The sequence below is a fragment of the Rhea americana genome, unplaced genomic scaffold (genome assembly GCF_003343005.1).
Source record: "Rhea americana isolate MKP2758 unplaced genomic scaffold, rheAme1 scaffold_19, whole genome shotgun sequence".
NCBI lineage: Eukaryota > Metazoa > Chordata > Aves > Rheiformes > Rheidae > Rhea > Rhea americana.
Window position 1 is genome coordinate 2411186 of NW_028186038.1, and position 16357 is coordinate 2427542.

The 16357-nt window shown below is 44.5% G+C and overlaps 1 protein-coding gene across 2 annotated transcripts; it reads right to left on the reverse strand.

The window, feature by feature from the left end:
- Positions 1–490: 490 nt before the first annotated feature.
- Positions 491–11273, reverse strand: TMEM40 (transmembrane protein 40). 2 transcript variants are annotated; one of them, XM_085302375.1, is made up of 11 exons: positions 11208–11273; positions 9308–9447; positions 8539–8692; positions 7123–7230; positions 5354–5389; positions 4009–4041; positions 2454–2519; positions 2099–2170; positions 1940–2014; positions 1117–1179; positions 491–661 (listed from the first exon to the last, which is right to left on the reverse strand). In XM_085302375.1, the coding sequence occupies exons 1-11, from the start codon at positions 11254–11256 to the stop codon at positions 642–644; spliced, it is 816 nt and encodes a 271-aa protein (XP_085158501.1). In that variant the 5' UTR covers positions 11257–11273; the 3' UTR covers positions 491–641. The 2 variants fall into 2 exon arrangements, with proteins under 2 accessions (XP_085158501.1, XP_085158502.1); XM_085302376.1 differs by lacking the exon at positions 11208–11273 and having other exon boundaries at positions 8539–8681; positions 9308–9363.
- Positions 11274–16357: the final 5084 nt, after the last annotated feature.

Consider the following 16357-nt stretch of genomic DNA (forward strand, 5'->3'; position numbering starts at 1 on the left):
AAAGTTGCTGCTAATAATAATTTCATTACTGCACCATTATGTCACTACATGTAAAAATCTCACTCAGCTTTCACTGGGTGAAATCATTATACACCCACTCTGTTGAGTTCTGCCACAATAAATTAATCTGCTTCAGTGCTATTGCACTGTTGGGGCTCAGCTGTGTAAGCAAGCAGCTGGTGTTTGCCTGGTTTGCAGCGTCACAAGGGGTGAAGAGGAGGTGGCTTTGCGGGTGCCAAGATTCCTATTGAAACATCCAGAGCTTAATCCAGAACCAGCTGAGGTTAATTTTCATTTTTTTGTTGATTTTCCTAAACTATGACCAGACAAACATGAGTGCATGGGGGAAGGAAGGAGAATGTGATATATTAAAACACATGGCATTGATTTATAAGCCTAGACCTAGATTGTCTAATGAGCTCTGCTGAGCCRCAGACAACTTCAGAAGAAAGAAAGGGATTCAGTACCATAGTTTCAGCTTTATTTTTGAGTGGAGAGAATGACATGTTTATATGGTTTAATATTTCAATATTTTATATTAGCCATTAGGTTTCCATGTCTGCCTCTCATAGAGGCATAGTTCTTTTAATACCAGAAATCCAGACAGCAGGGATTTGTGGAACTCCCCTGAAATACCCCTTCTAGGCAGCTTTCCTCGTACCTACATGATAAAGAGAAGACTGTCAGGACGGGTATGTTCAAATAAATGTCATGTGTCTCCTGTTAGCCCCTGGTGCAACTTTTTTGCATTCTTTGTATCTTTTTTTTAAGATAAACACAGATGGACATGAACCTGGAGGCTGTCTGAAGACCAGACACAAGAAACTGTCCTCGTGCACTCAATTTTTAATTGAGCTGTATAATTCTTGTTCAGATATTGCCAGCAAATAATGAATGTCCCATACAGGGCATATATATTAAAAATGTGAAAATACTCTGCCACTTGAAAGAGTTCAGAATAATTCATTTCTAAATCCAAGCAGCTGTAATGGACAAATTTTTTAAATTAAAATCAGAAATTCTAATTTAGAGAAATTGGTCTTAAGAGTCATCCAAAATGAAATATCAGTGAGGTCTTAGGAATATACCCGTAGTCAGTAAGAAAAGCACTATTACCTGTTGGCCTGAATTTTGCAATCAGAGGAACAAAACTGTCAAGTACGCTCCGAATTCGATACACTAATTGTGAAAACAAACCACAAACATTTTTTCAAGGTGAGTCAGATAGCAATACAAAGCATAAAAAATAGCAAAAGGACAAAAAACAGATGCTGACACTTGCAGTATTAATGGATGTAAGCTGACTACTTAAACAGGTGCTTCTGTGATACCATTAGTAACAGCTGTGACAAAGCTGYGTTCTGACAACCATCCACAACCTGCTGAACATAATAGCACAAGATTGCAGAGGAGGCTTCTGATCTGGATTGGGAAGCCATAATGTGTTGCTAGCTGCATCTCTTTTACAAGATCCATGGGGATTGCTAGGAATCCCTGGGTTTTTATAATTCCTGGTAGCTGTCGCCACCCAGGTTCTGCTGAGAGCTGCTTCTCAGGGAGCTCAGCAGCTTTGCTCACAGGGCGTGAAGGGCAGCCTGAGCGTGCAGCTCCTTGCAGAGTGTGTTTGGGGAGARCGCTATACTGCTAAAATTATATGTTGTCCCAACAACTTGCCGTTCAGCCATTGCTACTGCAAGAGGTGACTCAGRGTCTTGAGATCATTGAGAACGAGAAATGAGTCGATATCTCTCCACAGTGTCATTGAGACATGTTTGTCTCCAGCCACACTGTGTAATTGTGAATGAGATGTTACAAGATAGTTATGTGATGATTTACAGAGTCTCAGCAACAGTAATTTTCTAGACTTCTGTAGTAAAATGATTCTGTGAACTTGTATCCTTGATGTTGATACAGAGCTGGCTGCTGTAAACATACATACCTAGACCAAAGTATATCCCAGTGGTTTCCAGGGAAGCAAAGGTGATTAAACCAATTCCAAGAGAAATAGTCCAATCTAGGGAAACAAAATAAATGGTTGTTTGGCATTGTCCATTTTCAGGTGTGCAACAATTTATCATTTCATTAAAATCTTGCTTACCTTTGTAGTAGTAATAACAGATTAGTAAAGCTCCAACGGCAAAGCAAAGAATGACAAAATGAAAGAATTCATCTGAAAGAGAGGGGAAATCRGGTCATAACTTTGGATATGGTCCTGATGAATACACATTCAGGTACATTCTGTTCCTCAATGAATGAACTGTATTTCCACGTGAGATATCTCATGTATTAGACTCAACTTTAAAACACWCACACATGCACAAAAGTTGTCTTATRAACTTCATCAAACTACACAGAAGCTGAAAAAAAAACTTTTTGAGCCAGAGATGTTATTCTTGGCATAAGGTTCTCATTAGCGTTGAGACGAGCTATATAAAAAATAAAAAGATTTTTACCATCCTTCCGTATGCCCATCCACCATGCTGTCCTCTGAGGGAGGTGAGGGCTGTTATTCTCGTATGCTAGAAAAAAGTAATGTCTGTTATTGCCACAGCACTCTGAAATTTTGGATTTTAAATTACCTTTGCTTTATGTATCTGAAATTGATTCTTTCAAAGCACAATCTACATAAAAAGTTTGTTCAAAGGAAAGATCTGTAATCCTTTCAGGAAAATCAAAATACCAATTTTTAAAATCACCCCAAAAGTGTTTTGCAAATATCTTGTAGCAGTTTTAAAAAATAGCACCATCAGATAGTTGAATTAACAATACCAAATTGCTTTTAAAGCATGCTGGGTCTTTTATATCTCATCTGAGGGAATCAATAGTCTCAAAATTACAGTGGAGGAGTAAAGCAGTAGGACAAGGGAGCTTCTATCTAGCACTTAGGTTCTTTGCACAGTTACAGCTGCTATAATAAAACAATCTTTATCATTATCCTAATGTGTTTGTCACCAATCTACTTAAGTCTGATTTTAAAGTATTTCTGCATCCCCCAAATTAAGAACTATAACTGACAATTAGCCAATGTATTATAATGTATATCATACCAATACGTAGAAAGAACATCATTAAAAACAAGCTAGATCTCTTTAGAGGTTTAAGTAGATGGGTTTTTGCTCTACTATAACTGCAAATAGAATTCCCAGATTCTGCTCTTTCTGTGACTGCATTGGCAGAGGTCAGAAAGAGCTGGATATTTTACCGGATTTCTAATGGCCTGCCCAAAGCAGGGCCCCTGCCCTTTTTTGCTGACTGCTTAAGTAGTCCTCTAGGCCATCTGCTGTATATAAGCCCTTAGGTGTTGATTCACTGCAAATTTTAGGTGCTAATTTCACTTACACTAGGCTGTGCATCCAGGCATCCACTACCTAGCAGTAAATTTCATTTTATCTAAAGATGTAATAGGACAGTATAGGAAAAAAACCTGGAATTCAAGTGAACTACAGACTTCTGCTATTGTGCTTTTGAACCATGGAACAACTAAYGCTTACAGAAAAACTCGGTTCTGACATGACTCATATTTGTGAATTTTTGGATTCTTTGAGAATTTTGGATTGATCCAGTTCTGGTTTTGTGACAAACTCAATAATTCAATTATTAACATTAATATACTATTGCACTACTCTGACTCACAAGTGTTGCTATATGTGTTTGCATGAGTGTGTGAATGACCCATACTCGCAGAATTCATCAGAATAGCAATATATAGCTGCCAAGTGTCTGTTTTGTATTGCTCTGCTTCCTAAATGCAATAGTCATATTGTAACTCTTGTATAATTGAATGACTTGCTATTAAAGCATTAAATTGCATCTCAATAAATATTCTAAAATGTCAAATATTTCTTTAAGAAATATTTAGGCACCAAGGAGCTAGTATAGTTATCATCACTAAACAAACTGATTACTGAAAGACAGCATCTAGAAGAAAAAGCACACATACTGTTAAAAAAAAAAAAAATCAATCCTCTGCCCCAAAACAAACTGCTCAGTTTGCTGCTTTATATTTACCATCTGCAACTGCATCTTCTCTTCTGGTAATCTCTGAAAAGCAACACAGTTTTATGATCTATTTCTGATGGTTAAAACACCTGTATATTTGCAACAGCTAGAAACAATATACCTTTGCCAACAGCTGACTGCAGAACATGTTTCCCACCATTAGCAGCACTAGCAAACAGGACAAGTATGTGCTAAAACCGAACCTGGAACCAAACAGAGCCTAGGACACATACGTATCCCCTGAACACGTCTGAGGCAGTGGGCAGTGTATCCTGCACTAGTTAAGTGTTTTCAGTAGCTCAGTATTGTGCATTGAAGTAATCTAGAAATGAAGCAACAAGGCCTTGGTGAGAGGTGGCACCTAAAGACAGTCTAACAACTGGAAAAACACTGTAGACCTCTTTCTGCACCGAGCAGGAGACTGAGTGAGGAGAATGTTACATTACGATATACTCTTCTACCCTAGTGTGTTATGTCGCTCTCCAGTGATAATCACACAAAAGCTCCCCTAGTGRTTACGCTGACACTTGAGTCCTCTTGCCAACTCTGTCTTCAGCTGAAGGAGTCCAAACTACAGCAACTTCTTTACTTCACAGGAGAGAGTGGCTGGGCAGATGTTTTCTCTGAAAGGTGAGTCTGCTGGGACAAGTCCCTTTGCTCTCTGCCTCTGATAACTACTAGATATGGCATTTGCCTGGGAGCAGGAGGGATCAAGTCCACAATGCACTCAAGCTGCTGAAAGTTTCCTACTATGGGCTTTTTGCACCTCTTTTGCTGCTGCTCAGCAGTCCCTGATAAATGGAAATTTGCATTTACACTGTGGAGTCTCTCCAAACCTCTCAACTAGCACTGTTTGCTTGTCACTTGGCTTTCACCTACTGTCCTCCCTTGGTGGGGAATGCTCTGTGCTCTGAGCTGAGGGAGGAAGAGTTGAGTAGTATAATCTTGCTGAAACCAGCCTCCAGTTCTCTCCCAGACTTTCATCCCTACTCAGCAGTGGGATAGAGAACAGCAGGGAATGCTGGAAACTGTCTGGCGTTTTTGGGGAAAGTCTGAGCAGTTGCCCCACAGGCAACTGGATTCTCCCCTAAGAGATAACCAAACTGCAGTGGGCTGATCCTACATGCCTTTGGCAGACCTACAAGAAACTGGGCACTTAGTGTCTTAATTGGCTAGAACGGCTCATACAGATCAACAGATCATCTCTGTAGTGGATGACTATCCACCACAACTCTGCACCATGCCCTGGTCTAAAGCCAGGTTAACAGGAASCCAGTAGATTTACAGCCACAGAGTCATTTTAATACAATACTGTCAGAAGAAGGTAGCAAGGTTGTTATCTGTGAACACTTACCTGAATCTCCAAAGGGGACAACCTCCCCTGGTATACCTAAAATATTACACAAAGTTGATATAAATTAATATATATAATGACTATACATATCTTGCTGCCAGTCCTACTCATGCAATTCTATTGAAATTAGTATGATTGCATAAGTGTGATAAGGTAGATTCCAACTCTTATTCTTTGAAAAGGGCAGCTCATTTGTGAGTCAGGCAGTTTAGCATCCAAAGGAAATACAAACAGAGTATTAGCCCACCATATTCCTTCTCTCACAGTGGCTGGAGTCAGGAATAGTCAGACTCTTGTAAGACAAATTAGATCTCCTGATGTCATTTTAAATAAGCTGCTCTTGCATCTGGGCTGACATCAATTTAAGATGTTAATTGAATGATTATACCCTTAACTTTTTTACATCCCTGATTCTAATACTATTGCTGTGCATTAACACAGGATCTTTATCTGTATCATGCTTGTTTTCCATCTTTTTCTTTAGAAAGAAGGGAAAAGCTTTCGATCAAGATGATCTCATGCTTCTCACACACAGTCCTCACTGATCGTCTCCAGTTAGTCATGGGGGTTGATAGCAGATTCTGTAAGTGGTGGCTGTGGTAGAGGTTTTCAAAATGTTTTTGCTGTGTGTCAATGGCAACTGTCTATGTGGACCTAGAGAGCAGGAATTCTCCCATGGCTCTAGATTTTGCTGCTCTCCTGACTCAACTCTAAAGCTCAACCATGCTTTATCTTTCAGGGAAATGCCATTTCTACAGCCAAATTCTGACTAGTCCTTTGCCTCTGTCTAGTGCTGCCTGTCGCGTGTTAATGTACTTTTGTTTGAAAGTCACACCAAAGAATGCCGGAGGTGATCCTTTTGTCATTCTGTATTTGTTGACTCCAGTAAAAACTATCCTGTTGTTACTTTGTCCCACCTCTGCACAATTGGCCTTCAGTTTTCTATCTTCCTAAATATTCCTCAAGACTGTATGGATAGAGAAAGTATTATTTTCTTCAGACGTACAGAAAATGTGCCAGCAGTATCAAACAACAGCACTCTGGCTGTTTGCTGATTATATAGTAACTGCTGTGGGATACATAGGCAGAAATCAAGGCTTTGAAATGCAAGGGTTATTATTAGCTGGTTTTGCCTCACAGCTCTCTCTAAAGCTGGTTGAGTAAGTGAAAAGGGCAAAATCTTTCTGAGGACTGAGTAAGTGATTAAAGGGGTATAGCAAGAAAGCTCTGCTTTTAAACACAAAAACATCAACAGCACTGTGACAGAGTAAGCCAACTTCCATGTTGCCTGTCACTTTCTTGGTCTCTTATTTTCCTTGAATGAAATGGTTTAGTGGCAGCCAAAGTGACTTTTGATACACTGCTGTTTGCTATTAAGGAAATAAATGCTAGAGAAGGTCTGCAGTGCCACTAGCTACTGCTATATATCAACTATTATCTGCCTCCTGTTATAGCACAGACTTCAGCTAGAGCACAATTCATTGAGGACTGTAGAAGTTATGAACTCATACGAATTTAGTTAGGAAGGAATCTTGCAGTATCTTTCTATACTTCTCAAAACCCTGGGGGCATGAGGCAGCCACTATTTTGCTGCTGCTGAATCTAGAGATACTGATTATTTTCTGTGCTGTCTCTTTTGAACAGTTTCTTACTTTTTTTCAGAGGTCTGCACAATTGCTACTGAATTGTTGCAAATTATGTGAATCTCTTCTGAACACTCAATAGGACTAATTTCTGTGTCAGGAAAAAGTAAAATACATTCTCTTTACCTTGTGGATCTTCATCCATTGACTCTTGGGTTGAACTTTCAGCCTTTTTTTTCCCTTGTGAAAGCATGAAGTTTCTTTCCAATCTCTTCAGGAATTTCAGTTTTTCATCTATTGTGACATATAGAGGGAAAAAAAAAAGATACTTGAAACAACTATTTGAGTTTTCTCTGTTTTTCAGTGATGGATTACCAGTGTTTCACAAAGCTGTATTAAGGGCAGTCTGGCAAGAAATCAGTCCCATAGCCTTATTTCAGACATGCTTTTTGCACACAAGGAGTAGTACAGAGCACTACAAATGGAAGCATCACAGACACCACTGTTCAGGCTCTTTTGAACAACTAYGGTAGGTGCTTAGGCCTCTTTCTCTGGCCTTTAATTTACCCACAATGCTACTCTTGTGAAAATTCCCACTCCCTGAAGCAACAGCAGTTTCACCTGAAAGGTGCTTTAGCTGGAGAAAACTGTTCACCACCTCACGAGCTACTTCACCCCTCATTGCTATAATTTCTGCCGAGTTCCCTGTATTTATACCACAAAGCCAGCACCCTCTTGTGGCGTGCGGCAGAGTCTTCAAAGCCAGCTAGGCCAGAGCACCAGGAATGGAAAACCTGCCAGAAAACACTGCAGGAGGACTCCTGCGTCAGGCAGCGAGGGGCTCTGGGCTCATGTGGCTGGAGTTTTAGGTGATTTAATGGCTTCAGATTCAGCTCCCTGACAAGAGTGGAAAGGTCTGTGTGTCTCTTCACTATTAGTTGCAATACTTGGACATTCATGACTGGATACAAATGAATGCAGCTCTCTGACACATTAATAACGATTAATGATGATGATGATCTTGTGGAATGGCATTTACTCCATTTTTTATTGGGCAACAGCATAAATGAGAAGTGCAGTGGAGCCTATCCGACTCTCTTTACCTGGCCCGGCACCCTGAGCAGCACCGTCTCTCCACTCCTATTAGCTATTATTGCACATGCTGGGGAGGTTTGCAAAAACATTTTCAGCAGTTCAGCTCAGAATTCTTCCCACTTCTGGAGCTGAGAGCTCCAGGCTGGCTGGAAAACAACCCATGAGAACAAGTGTCTTTGGTGTCATGAATCCAGTTAGAGAGGAAAAATTGGGGCAGAGAATTTCCTTTGTCATCACCCACCCTAGGCAAGGTTTCCTCTCACCCTAAATGACCGAGGCTTTTTCCCTGAAGAAGCCCATTCAATCTAGAATAAAATAGTGTCTCTCTTTGGCTCCCATCATCACCATACCTAAGTGATTTTTACAAGCAGTATTCCTGGACATTTTACAGTTATTCACTAATAATCACTTCTAAGCACGCAGCAGAGTTCTCTGACAGGTGTCAAGTCTCRGTGACACTATGATTATTTTAACAAAATGGCTGAGAGGCAGCCAGGTAAGACTCACCCTTTCCCTTGGAGCTGGGCAGCTGTCTATATCCGGACGGGCTGGTTGTCTTCAGCAACAGGTAGAGAAGAGCCAATGCCCTGGCTCCTTTCTTCCCTATGACTTTCAAGCAAGCTGCGCAGCCTCCAGGCAGGACGTTGCATCTGTTGAGCAACTGAAAGAAGGGTGAGTGAGCAGCAAATAGCCCATCCAATAAAACCTAGTGTGTGCGAATAGATGCTGCTACACAAATGAATGTCTGATCGCATCTGTGGGAAATGTAACCCCCCCCCTTCACCTCCCACTGTACAAGGGGGAAACTGGGGACAAGTAGTAAAACCAAAGAAGGAAAGAGAACCGAAACTCCATTCCACAACCCAGAGGGGAGCCATCAACCAGGAGAGAACTGTGGTGCGCAAAATATAACTTTTTAAAGATCTGGAGAAATATAGTACGGGATCTGAAAATGGACATGCAGTCTCTGCCATATCTTATGGCAAAATGTCACCAACAATAGTCCTGCCTGGAATAAAAGGGAGCTGAACATGTCCTGAGGAATACATATGAGGCCATCTCCTCTGGAAAATTATTTTTTTTCACATGCAGAATGACGAAGCAAAAAGTGGTAGCCTGAGTCTCATTTATGTAATGGCTCTTTTATACCACTTGGGCCATTTTAGCATATCAGATAATTGGACTGGATGTTTTCTCCTCCCCAAAAATAGCAGGGAARTATAAACTTATCTGTATAAGTGTTTTACAAAGAATGCATGTTTCTTCAATAACTTACATTGTTTGTTTCTTCAGCATTCAGGATAGCTGGGTCAGTGGTGGCTAAACATTTTATGAGTGATTCCCAGAATGACTGGTTCAMTTTCTCATGGTTCTCCAAGTAACTGGCATCAGCAGTAAAAGCCCTCTGAAAAATGTCTAGGAGGAAAGAGGGGCAAATCATTGTGCAGCAGCAGTGGTGGGCTGCGTGGTGGCATGCTCAATGGAGGTGCAGTGACATGCTTCAGACTCTGAGGCATGCTTGCTTATATAGGCAAGAGAGTAGTGCTGCATTGTACAAAGCAACCAACCCTGCCAGAAACCAGCAGAGAAATGTCACTAGTCAGTATAAATTACTGGAGTCTTTGCAATGGTAAGGTACTGAGATACCTAAAATTGTAGGATTTTCTAAAGAACATTAAGCATTTAATGCACGGCAAAACCCCTTCATGCATCTAAATTCCCACAGGTGCATGCCCCGGTCCAGGCAGGAAGCCTGTGGAAGGGCAGGGAACTGACTGCTGGTCTTGGTTGCAGTACAACAACACCCTGATGGTGCGATGGTCCTTTGCTAGACTATGAGCTACAGCAGAAACTGAGCAGCTAGCAGGGGCCGTGTGAATTTGGTCAGGAGGCAGAGAAGGAGCACATCAGCCAGAGGCCCTTCAGGGCTGAGCTCAGAAGGGAGCCAGAGAAGTACTGCTGAAGCAAGGGCCTGGCAGCTGGACAGTGTGTGGCACGTGTGGGGCGGGAGTGGGGAGACACTGCTCATGGGCACAGAGCTTGGGTAACAGTCTCTGCTTGTCTGCAGGGGTGGTTGCTAGATAATATGCCTTTTATGGCTTTTAGAGACTCTGCATTCATTCTTTCCTTGCCTTTCTTTTTAATTGGGAAACACAGAGAGGGAGCTTATAACTCATGGTGCCCAGACTGAACTGGAAGTCTGAGCAACCCCAAACTCAAAGCAAACACTCCCAAAGCAACGCCCCTTCCTTTGCTCCACATCTCCTAAAAGTCTATACAAAATGCTATGAGCTTCCCTCATGAGCCATGCAGCTCTAGTCTGACTGTCTAGGGAAGCTTGAGGACRGGAAACAGAGAGCGCTCTCTCATGTCTGTACTGCTAAATTAAAGAGGCTGAGGAACTGACCTCTTGTTGAAGGCTAGCTGGCACAGACTTGAGTGGGGCCTGGACAATTTTGTCTTCAAGAGAAGCTGGAACAGGCTGAACGAGCCTGTGAAGATTCAGACAAAGGTAAATTAAACAATCAAAGTTGCAGTGCTCAGGCTCACCACGAGCAAGCAGTGCACATGTGCCTGCAACAACCAGCTGTCTTTGGTGAGCTGAAGCTCCATGTGTATAAACACAGAGAAGGCAGATGCAGGTCAGGGAGGGTAGGGGGAGCATARGAGAAATCTCTTAAGGGTTGAGCACTCCTGAGCACAGACCAGGGGGTAAAAGCAGTAAAAGAGGATTTAAAGTCACCTGAACTCCAAGGTGTCTGAGTCTAAACAGCAGCAGGGTGATGGAGGTGATTCAACTGCTGTAGCACCATCAGAGCATGGCACTGAGCTGGGACTGCCCTGCAGGTCTGCTGCCACGTCTTGTGCCCCCCCCCACACACACACAGATGACTAAGGCTTGTTACGGGCCATCATATGGTGGCAGTGCACAGAACRCAGGCTCTCAGCTCTGTTATTCACATTGTAATTAAGTGATCARAAGAAATAAATCCGTGGCATTTAGCCTGAAATCCACCACATCTAATACTTCAGGACAGGATATTTTACAGGAAAGGAGAAGATGGATGAAGCATGTTTTCATAGGAAATGAATTTCATTGATTCAGGATGACAACAGCAAAATCTATTGCACAGTGGAAATAAGCAGAARCTTTAGCCTGTATGTGTTACTCTTACCTTGCAGCTCTTCAGTAAGATCTGGGAGCAAGATATTCAAGTTCTCCATTGCCGCAACTGTTTGAAAGAAAGGGGGAAATCAGATACTGTTTAGAAACACAGTCTGACCTTCTTTATTTTCCCATCATACACTTGGTTTTCCGCAGACACGGCATCTATCTCTAGGCACTTTAATTTCGAAATCACTTCTCTGTTGCAACGGGAGTTTCACATCATGATTCACTTATCCTCCCATGACCCATTCTTGACTACTCTGATTGAGTCTTCCTGGGCTGGTCTTTGGTTATTACGAAAGAATAAAACTCTGATCRTTACAAGTAAAACCAAAAGAAGCCGAACTTGATCATTCACATTGTTGTGTTCTTTGCAGCTACCAAGGCAGCATTTGCCACAGCTGTGAGTAACTTAACAGGAACTGTTTCATTCACTGAAGAGAATGATTATTTTTTACCTTTAGATTAAGGAGAGTGGCAGAAATAGTTCATATTAGAGCTCTGTGAGCTCTGGAATTTTTGTCTCACAGAAGACACATTTCAATATTTGTTCTTCCCAAGTTGACATGAGAAGAAAATTTACACTAATTTTAGATTTATGAWTTTGAAAATTTGAAATACTGATTTTAAGAGGTCTCATCGATATTTTCAGGGAAACAAAACATTCTGRCATACCCAAAATGCAATGTTTCCTTTTTGTTTGCTAAACTCACCCTGGAGATTTTGCTCCCAGACTGTTTTATTCTGAGGATGCATTTACTTGTGGTGGTTGTAGTTCTGGACACAATTGCATCCAACTACTGTGGCCCAGACTTCCTGTATGGATTCCATCTCCCCTCATGCAACACCTCAGCTAAAACACTGTAGCCGTGAGATATGCAAAAGACGATTCTGGGGGAATCCAAAACACAGTTTCCACCATGCAATGCACAGTATGAGGACAGTTAATACATTCACACTTTTTTTTATATATATATTTTTTTAATAACGTGACTTTTGGGTCCATTCAAAAAACACTTTCAGTCAAGCAGTTTGAATTTAAAGTATTTCCTTTAAAATTTCCAGATAGAAATTTGACATTTTCCTATGGGCAATTTCAGTTCTGTAGAGACTATTATCAATCAGAAAAAAATCTAATACAAAATCCAAAACAGGTCCAGTTAATATCTTCAGAGGGTTAATGATATACAAGCAAATGAAAATATGTTAATTATGAAAACAGAACAGAGGGGGTGTTTTAGTATATCAGCTCTCGTGTAGAGGCAACAGGACACAAACAGACTCCAAAGTATCTGCAAAAACCTCTCTCTCCTTTGGAAGCAGGGTCAGGGTCCCACATGTTCTGTGATTTGGGGGTGGGAGAGGGGTTCCTGCTTTCCAATATTGCAAGTGTTCTCAAGCAATGAAGTCTTTAGTTTGAAACACCTTTTAGGCATGGATTTGCTGTTTGCTTCTTGGTTTAATCACTTTAAAAGCTGAGGCCAAAACACTGCTACCTAATTGCATTCCTAATGATGCAAGACAACCTCAGTAAGGGCAGATAATTCCTTTTATTAAAGCACCTGATACACCTGGAAAAACTGGCAAGTTTTTGGACAAATTTCAACTCTGTCAGTTAGTCTAATAAAAGTTATTACCTCTCCCACAAACCTTGCCTCAATTGCATTCTTAACTGCTGTAGCAACAGCACTGTGTGATAGTCTGGCAATGTGAGAGTGTGAGCACCTGGCAGGAGATGCAAGAAATACAGGTAAGTCACAGCTGATGTTGAAATATAGGGCCCCAGCATATCGCATCCTGGATAAATTCATTCCAGGCCACACGTAAGATACACATATGTAAAGAACATAATTTCTATGCATTTATATATCTCCAGAAGAGGCTTTCAGCCTAGTTGCATTTGCAGATCCCTAGGTATCTTCCTCGGTCTCCTATTTACTGAGCTTAAACTTTGCAACAGTGTTTGCTTTTGTTATGTACATCCTGTAGACCTGTTTGTGAACTACAGCTTGTGGACTCCTGGCTTGCAGGGTTAAAATACCAAGCCTAAAGGAAAAAAATTACTTTAAATATGAATATTCACTTTTGGACTGATGAATTCCATTTCATAAAGATATTTATAAAGATTTCTCACAGGTTTTACCTGAAATGAAATTCAGAGATTTTGCCTTTGATGTTTCTAATAACCAGTGAWGGCCACGTTCACTGACACATTCAGGATGCGTTGTGTTATTCCCGTGACACAAGCTCATCGTAGCAAATGCCTTATGCTGGCTTTGTATCATGCCAAAGACRAAGAGAGCCAGTAGGCACTAGCAAATCTATCCTACTGCACACAGAGGAGGAGCACTGAAGACAGAGGAGTTACTGTCAACCTCATTAGCTAGATTTACCTTTAAACTTTGCTTATTTGCCGGCCTAAATGACCTAGCTGCTCAGCTGTGTCTGCAATAGAAATACATTTGCCTGATGTACTTCTGTGCCCCCATGTGTTGGCTCTGGATGCAGGCTTTGTGCCAGGCTAGATGCCACGAGAGGTCCAGGGGTGGCCATCGTCCGCTGTAGGCTCCCTTTCCGTGCCTCCAGCACGGCTAAGCAGAGTCAGTCATCAAGCATTAAGTAACTAAGGAAGTTAGTACCTCATTTTATCAKATTTGGACAATTAATTCTTCTATTCTATTAATATTGGACAATTAATTTCTCTATTCTGGGTTCTTCTGGGAAGAGAATCAGCTCTAAACAACAGATAACTACAGGTATTACACTACTGTACGTTTTAAAACAATGTAGTTGATTATAGGTAATAACGAGCGCGGGGTGGTGATACCCCAGYACTTCAGCCTGCCCGTGAACTCACCGGGGAGCAACGTGAGCAGACTTCATCCTGTTTTCCCCAGAATAAATCAGAACTTAATTGCAGTGAGGGCTTTTTAGCGCATTAGAAAAAAGTTCACATACAGATTTGGACTTCTAGCTTTTTAGAAAGTGAGGCTAATACCTGCCACAAGAGACAACTTCTGTTTAGTTGTGGAAATACTACTGGGAGAAGTTGTTCAGTGGGATAGCGAACAACTAAAATAAAATAAGGTCCATCAGACTTCCAGCCAAAAAAAGTAGGCTAGTTCTAAACCTTTTTCCCTTGACATTGCCCAAATATAACTATGTTTATCTTTCATTTTAAATTATACACTGATACCAAATCTTGCTAAATTTTATTTAAACCCTCCCTGTCGTCTCCCCAACAAACCAAACAAACCTTTTAAAACCCACCTGAGGGTCTGCATTTGATCCGACCGGCTGGCTCCAGAGAACGATGTCCGTGAGGGCTGGAGCAGCGGCACAAGACAGAAACTCGTTCGCTGCGGCGCAGTTTGAAATCGCTTCTGCTCTGGTTTCCTCAGGCAGCGCCACCAGCGAAGCCTCTCTGCCCTCCGGCCGTGCTGCTCCCTGTCGTCGGGTAGAGGTGACGCGGGACCAAGCGGCAAACTCGGTGACGCAGCAGGTCTACCGCGTCCTCGGGAGCGGGCGGGAAGGTGGGGAAGGGCGCGTGGGCCGGAGCCGGGAGGGCTCCGGGCGCCGCCGCGCCCCTCGTTGCCCCCTCGCCTTTCGCCCGAGCGCTGCGGCGCGGCGGGCGCACGTGCGCCGGCCTCCCCGGCAGGCCCCTCGCGGCGCGGCCCCTGCCCCTGCCCCTGCGGGACGGCCACGGCCACGGGGGACGGGGGACGCTCGCGCTCGCCTGCCCGCTCGCGCCCCGGGCGCTTCCCAGCCAGCTCGTCGGAAGCCGAAAGCCCTCCAGGTGCCGCCCGGGGGGAAGCTCCGGCAAAGCAGCCTTTCGCTGTGRAAAACAGGGAGGAGGGGTGCTAGAAGGATTTTATATCTTTTAAAAAAAAAGAAAAAAAAAAAGAGAGAAAAACAGCTCTGAAAGATTCGGCAGAGAGGTCAGAAAGAACCGAGGTGGCACCGAGACCGGGAATGCCGCCGCCGTCAGCACAGGCGCCGCTCGCACCGCAGCAGGAACGGAGGGCCGGGAGCTCGGAAGCGGCCCCGGAGGCGGGAGAGGAGCCCGGCACCGCGTTGCCTGCGCGGGGCCGCGGGCCGGGCAGCCGCCGCCAGCCTCTCCACGCGCTCGGCCTGATTCACGGGGAAACCTGGCGCCTGGTTTCATCATTCTGGCTGYGAGCACCGGGTGATGTCAGCTCCCGGCGTGGCGATGAGGAGTCTCGTGTTTGCCCTGGCACGGAGCTTTCCAGAAAGGCGGCAGCAGCCCCCGATCCGGGCTGCACCGGGGAGAGCCCGCGTGGCGGGCGGGACGCCGCCATTTTGTGGCCGCGCTAGGCGCTCGCGGCCTGCCCGCCCTGCCCGGCCCCACGGCGCGGGGCCGTCAACCCCACGGCGCGCCGGGCTCATGCCCTCCCAGGGCCCCCACCGGTCACCACGCAAACGTGTCTGGCGCGGGCGCTGGCGGAGCCCGGCCACCCTCCCCCTGGGGAAGCGATGGGACGGGACGGGCGGTGCGGGGAGGTTGGAAACGGGCAGCCGGAGCCCTCCGCACGCTTAGCCGGTGCCTGGCGGGACATGTGAGGAAACACGGTGCCCTCTTGCCCCGCATCAGGCAGCAGCAGGCGCTCACACAGCCGCGGGGCATCGCCGCCCCTCCAGGGCCAAGGCCACCCGCCGCCCCTGAGGAGCGGTAAGCCGGGAACGGCACAGCCCGGCCTGCTCCGCTTGCAAGGACCTGGGACATGGACGTGGTGCAGCCGGGTCTACGGTCACGTTGCAGGGAAGGACCTGCCACCCCCAGCGGCAGAGGCGCGCTCCCTTCCCGGTGGCCCCCGCCGGCGCTGGCGGCTCGCCGTGGGCCAGCGGTCCAAACCCAAGTTGAAGGAAATACTCGTGTTCTGTAAGCGAACCTCCACAGCCTCGTGCCCCTTCTCGCTGCGACGGACGGGTCCCCGGGGGCTCTCCGTGCGCTCTGCGGCATGTCCCTGCCTGCGCCTCTTCCAGCCGCAGCAGCGCGCTGGGTTTCCTGCCTGGAAGTCGGATGCTTATCCGAGTGGGTGTGCTTTCCCAGGGAGGCAGAGAGCGGCCACGCAGAGCGGGCGCAAACCCTCGTCTGTTTAGTGTCGCTCCTTGTTCCTGGTCTGCCTGCTCTTAGAA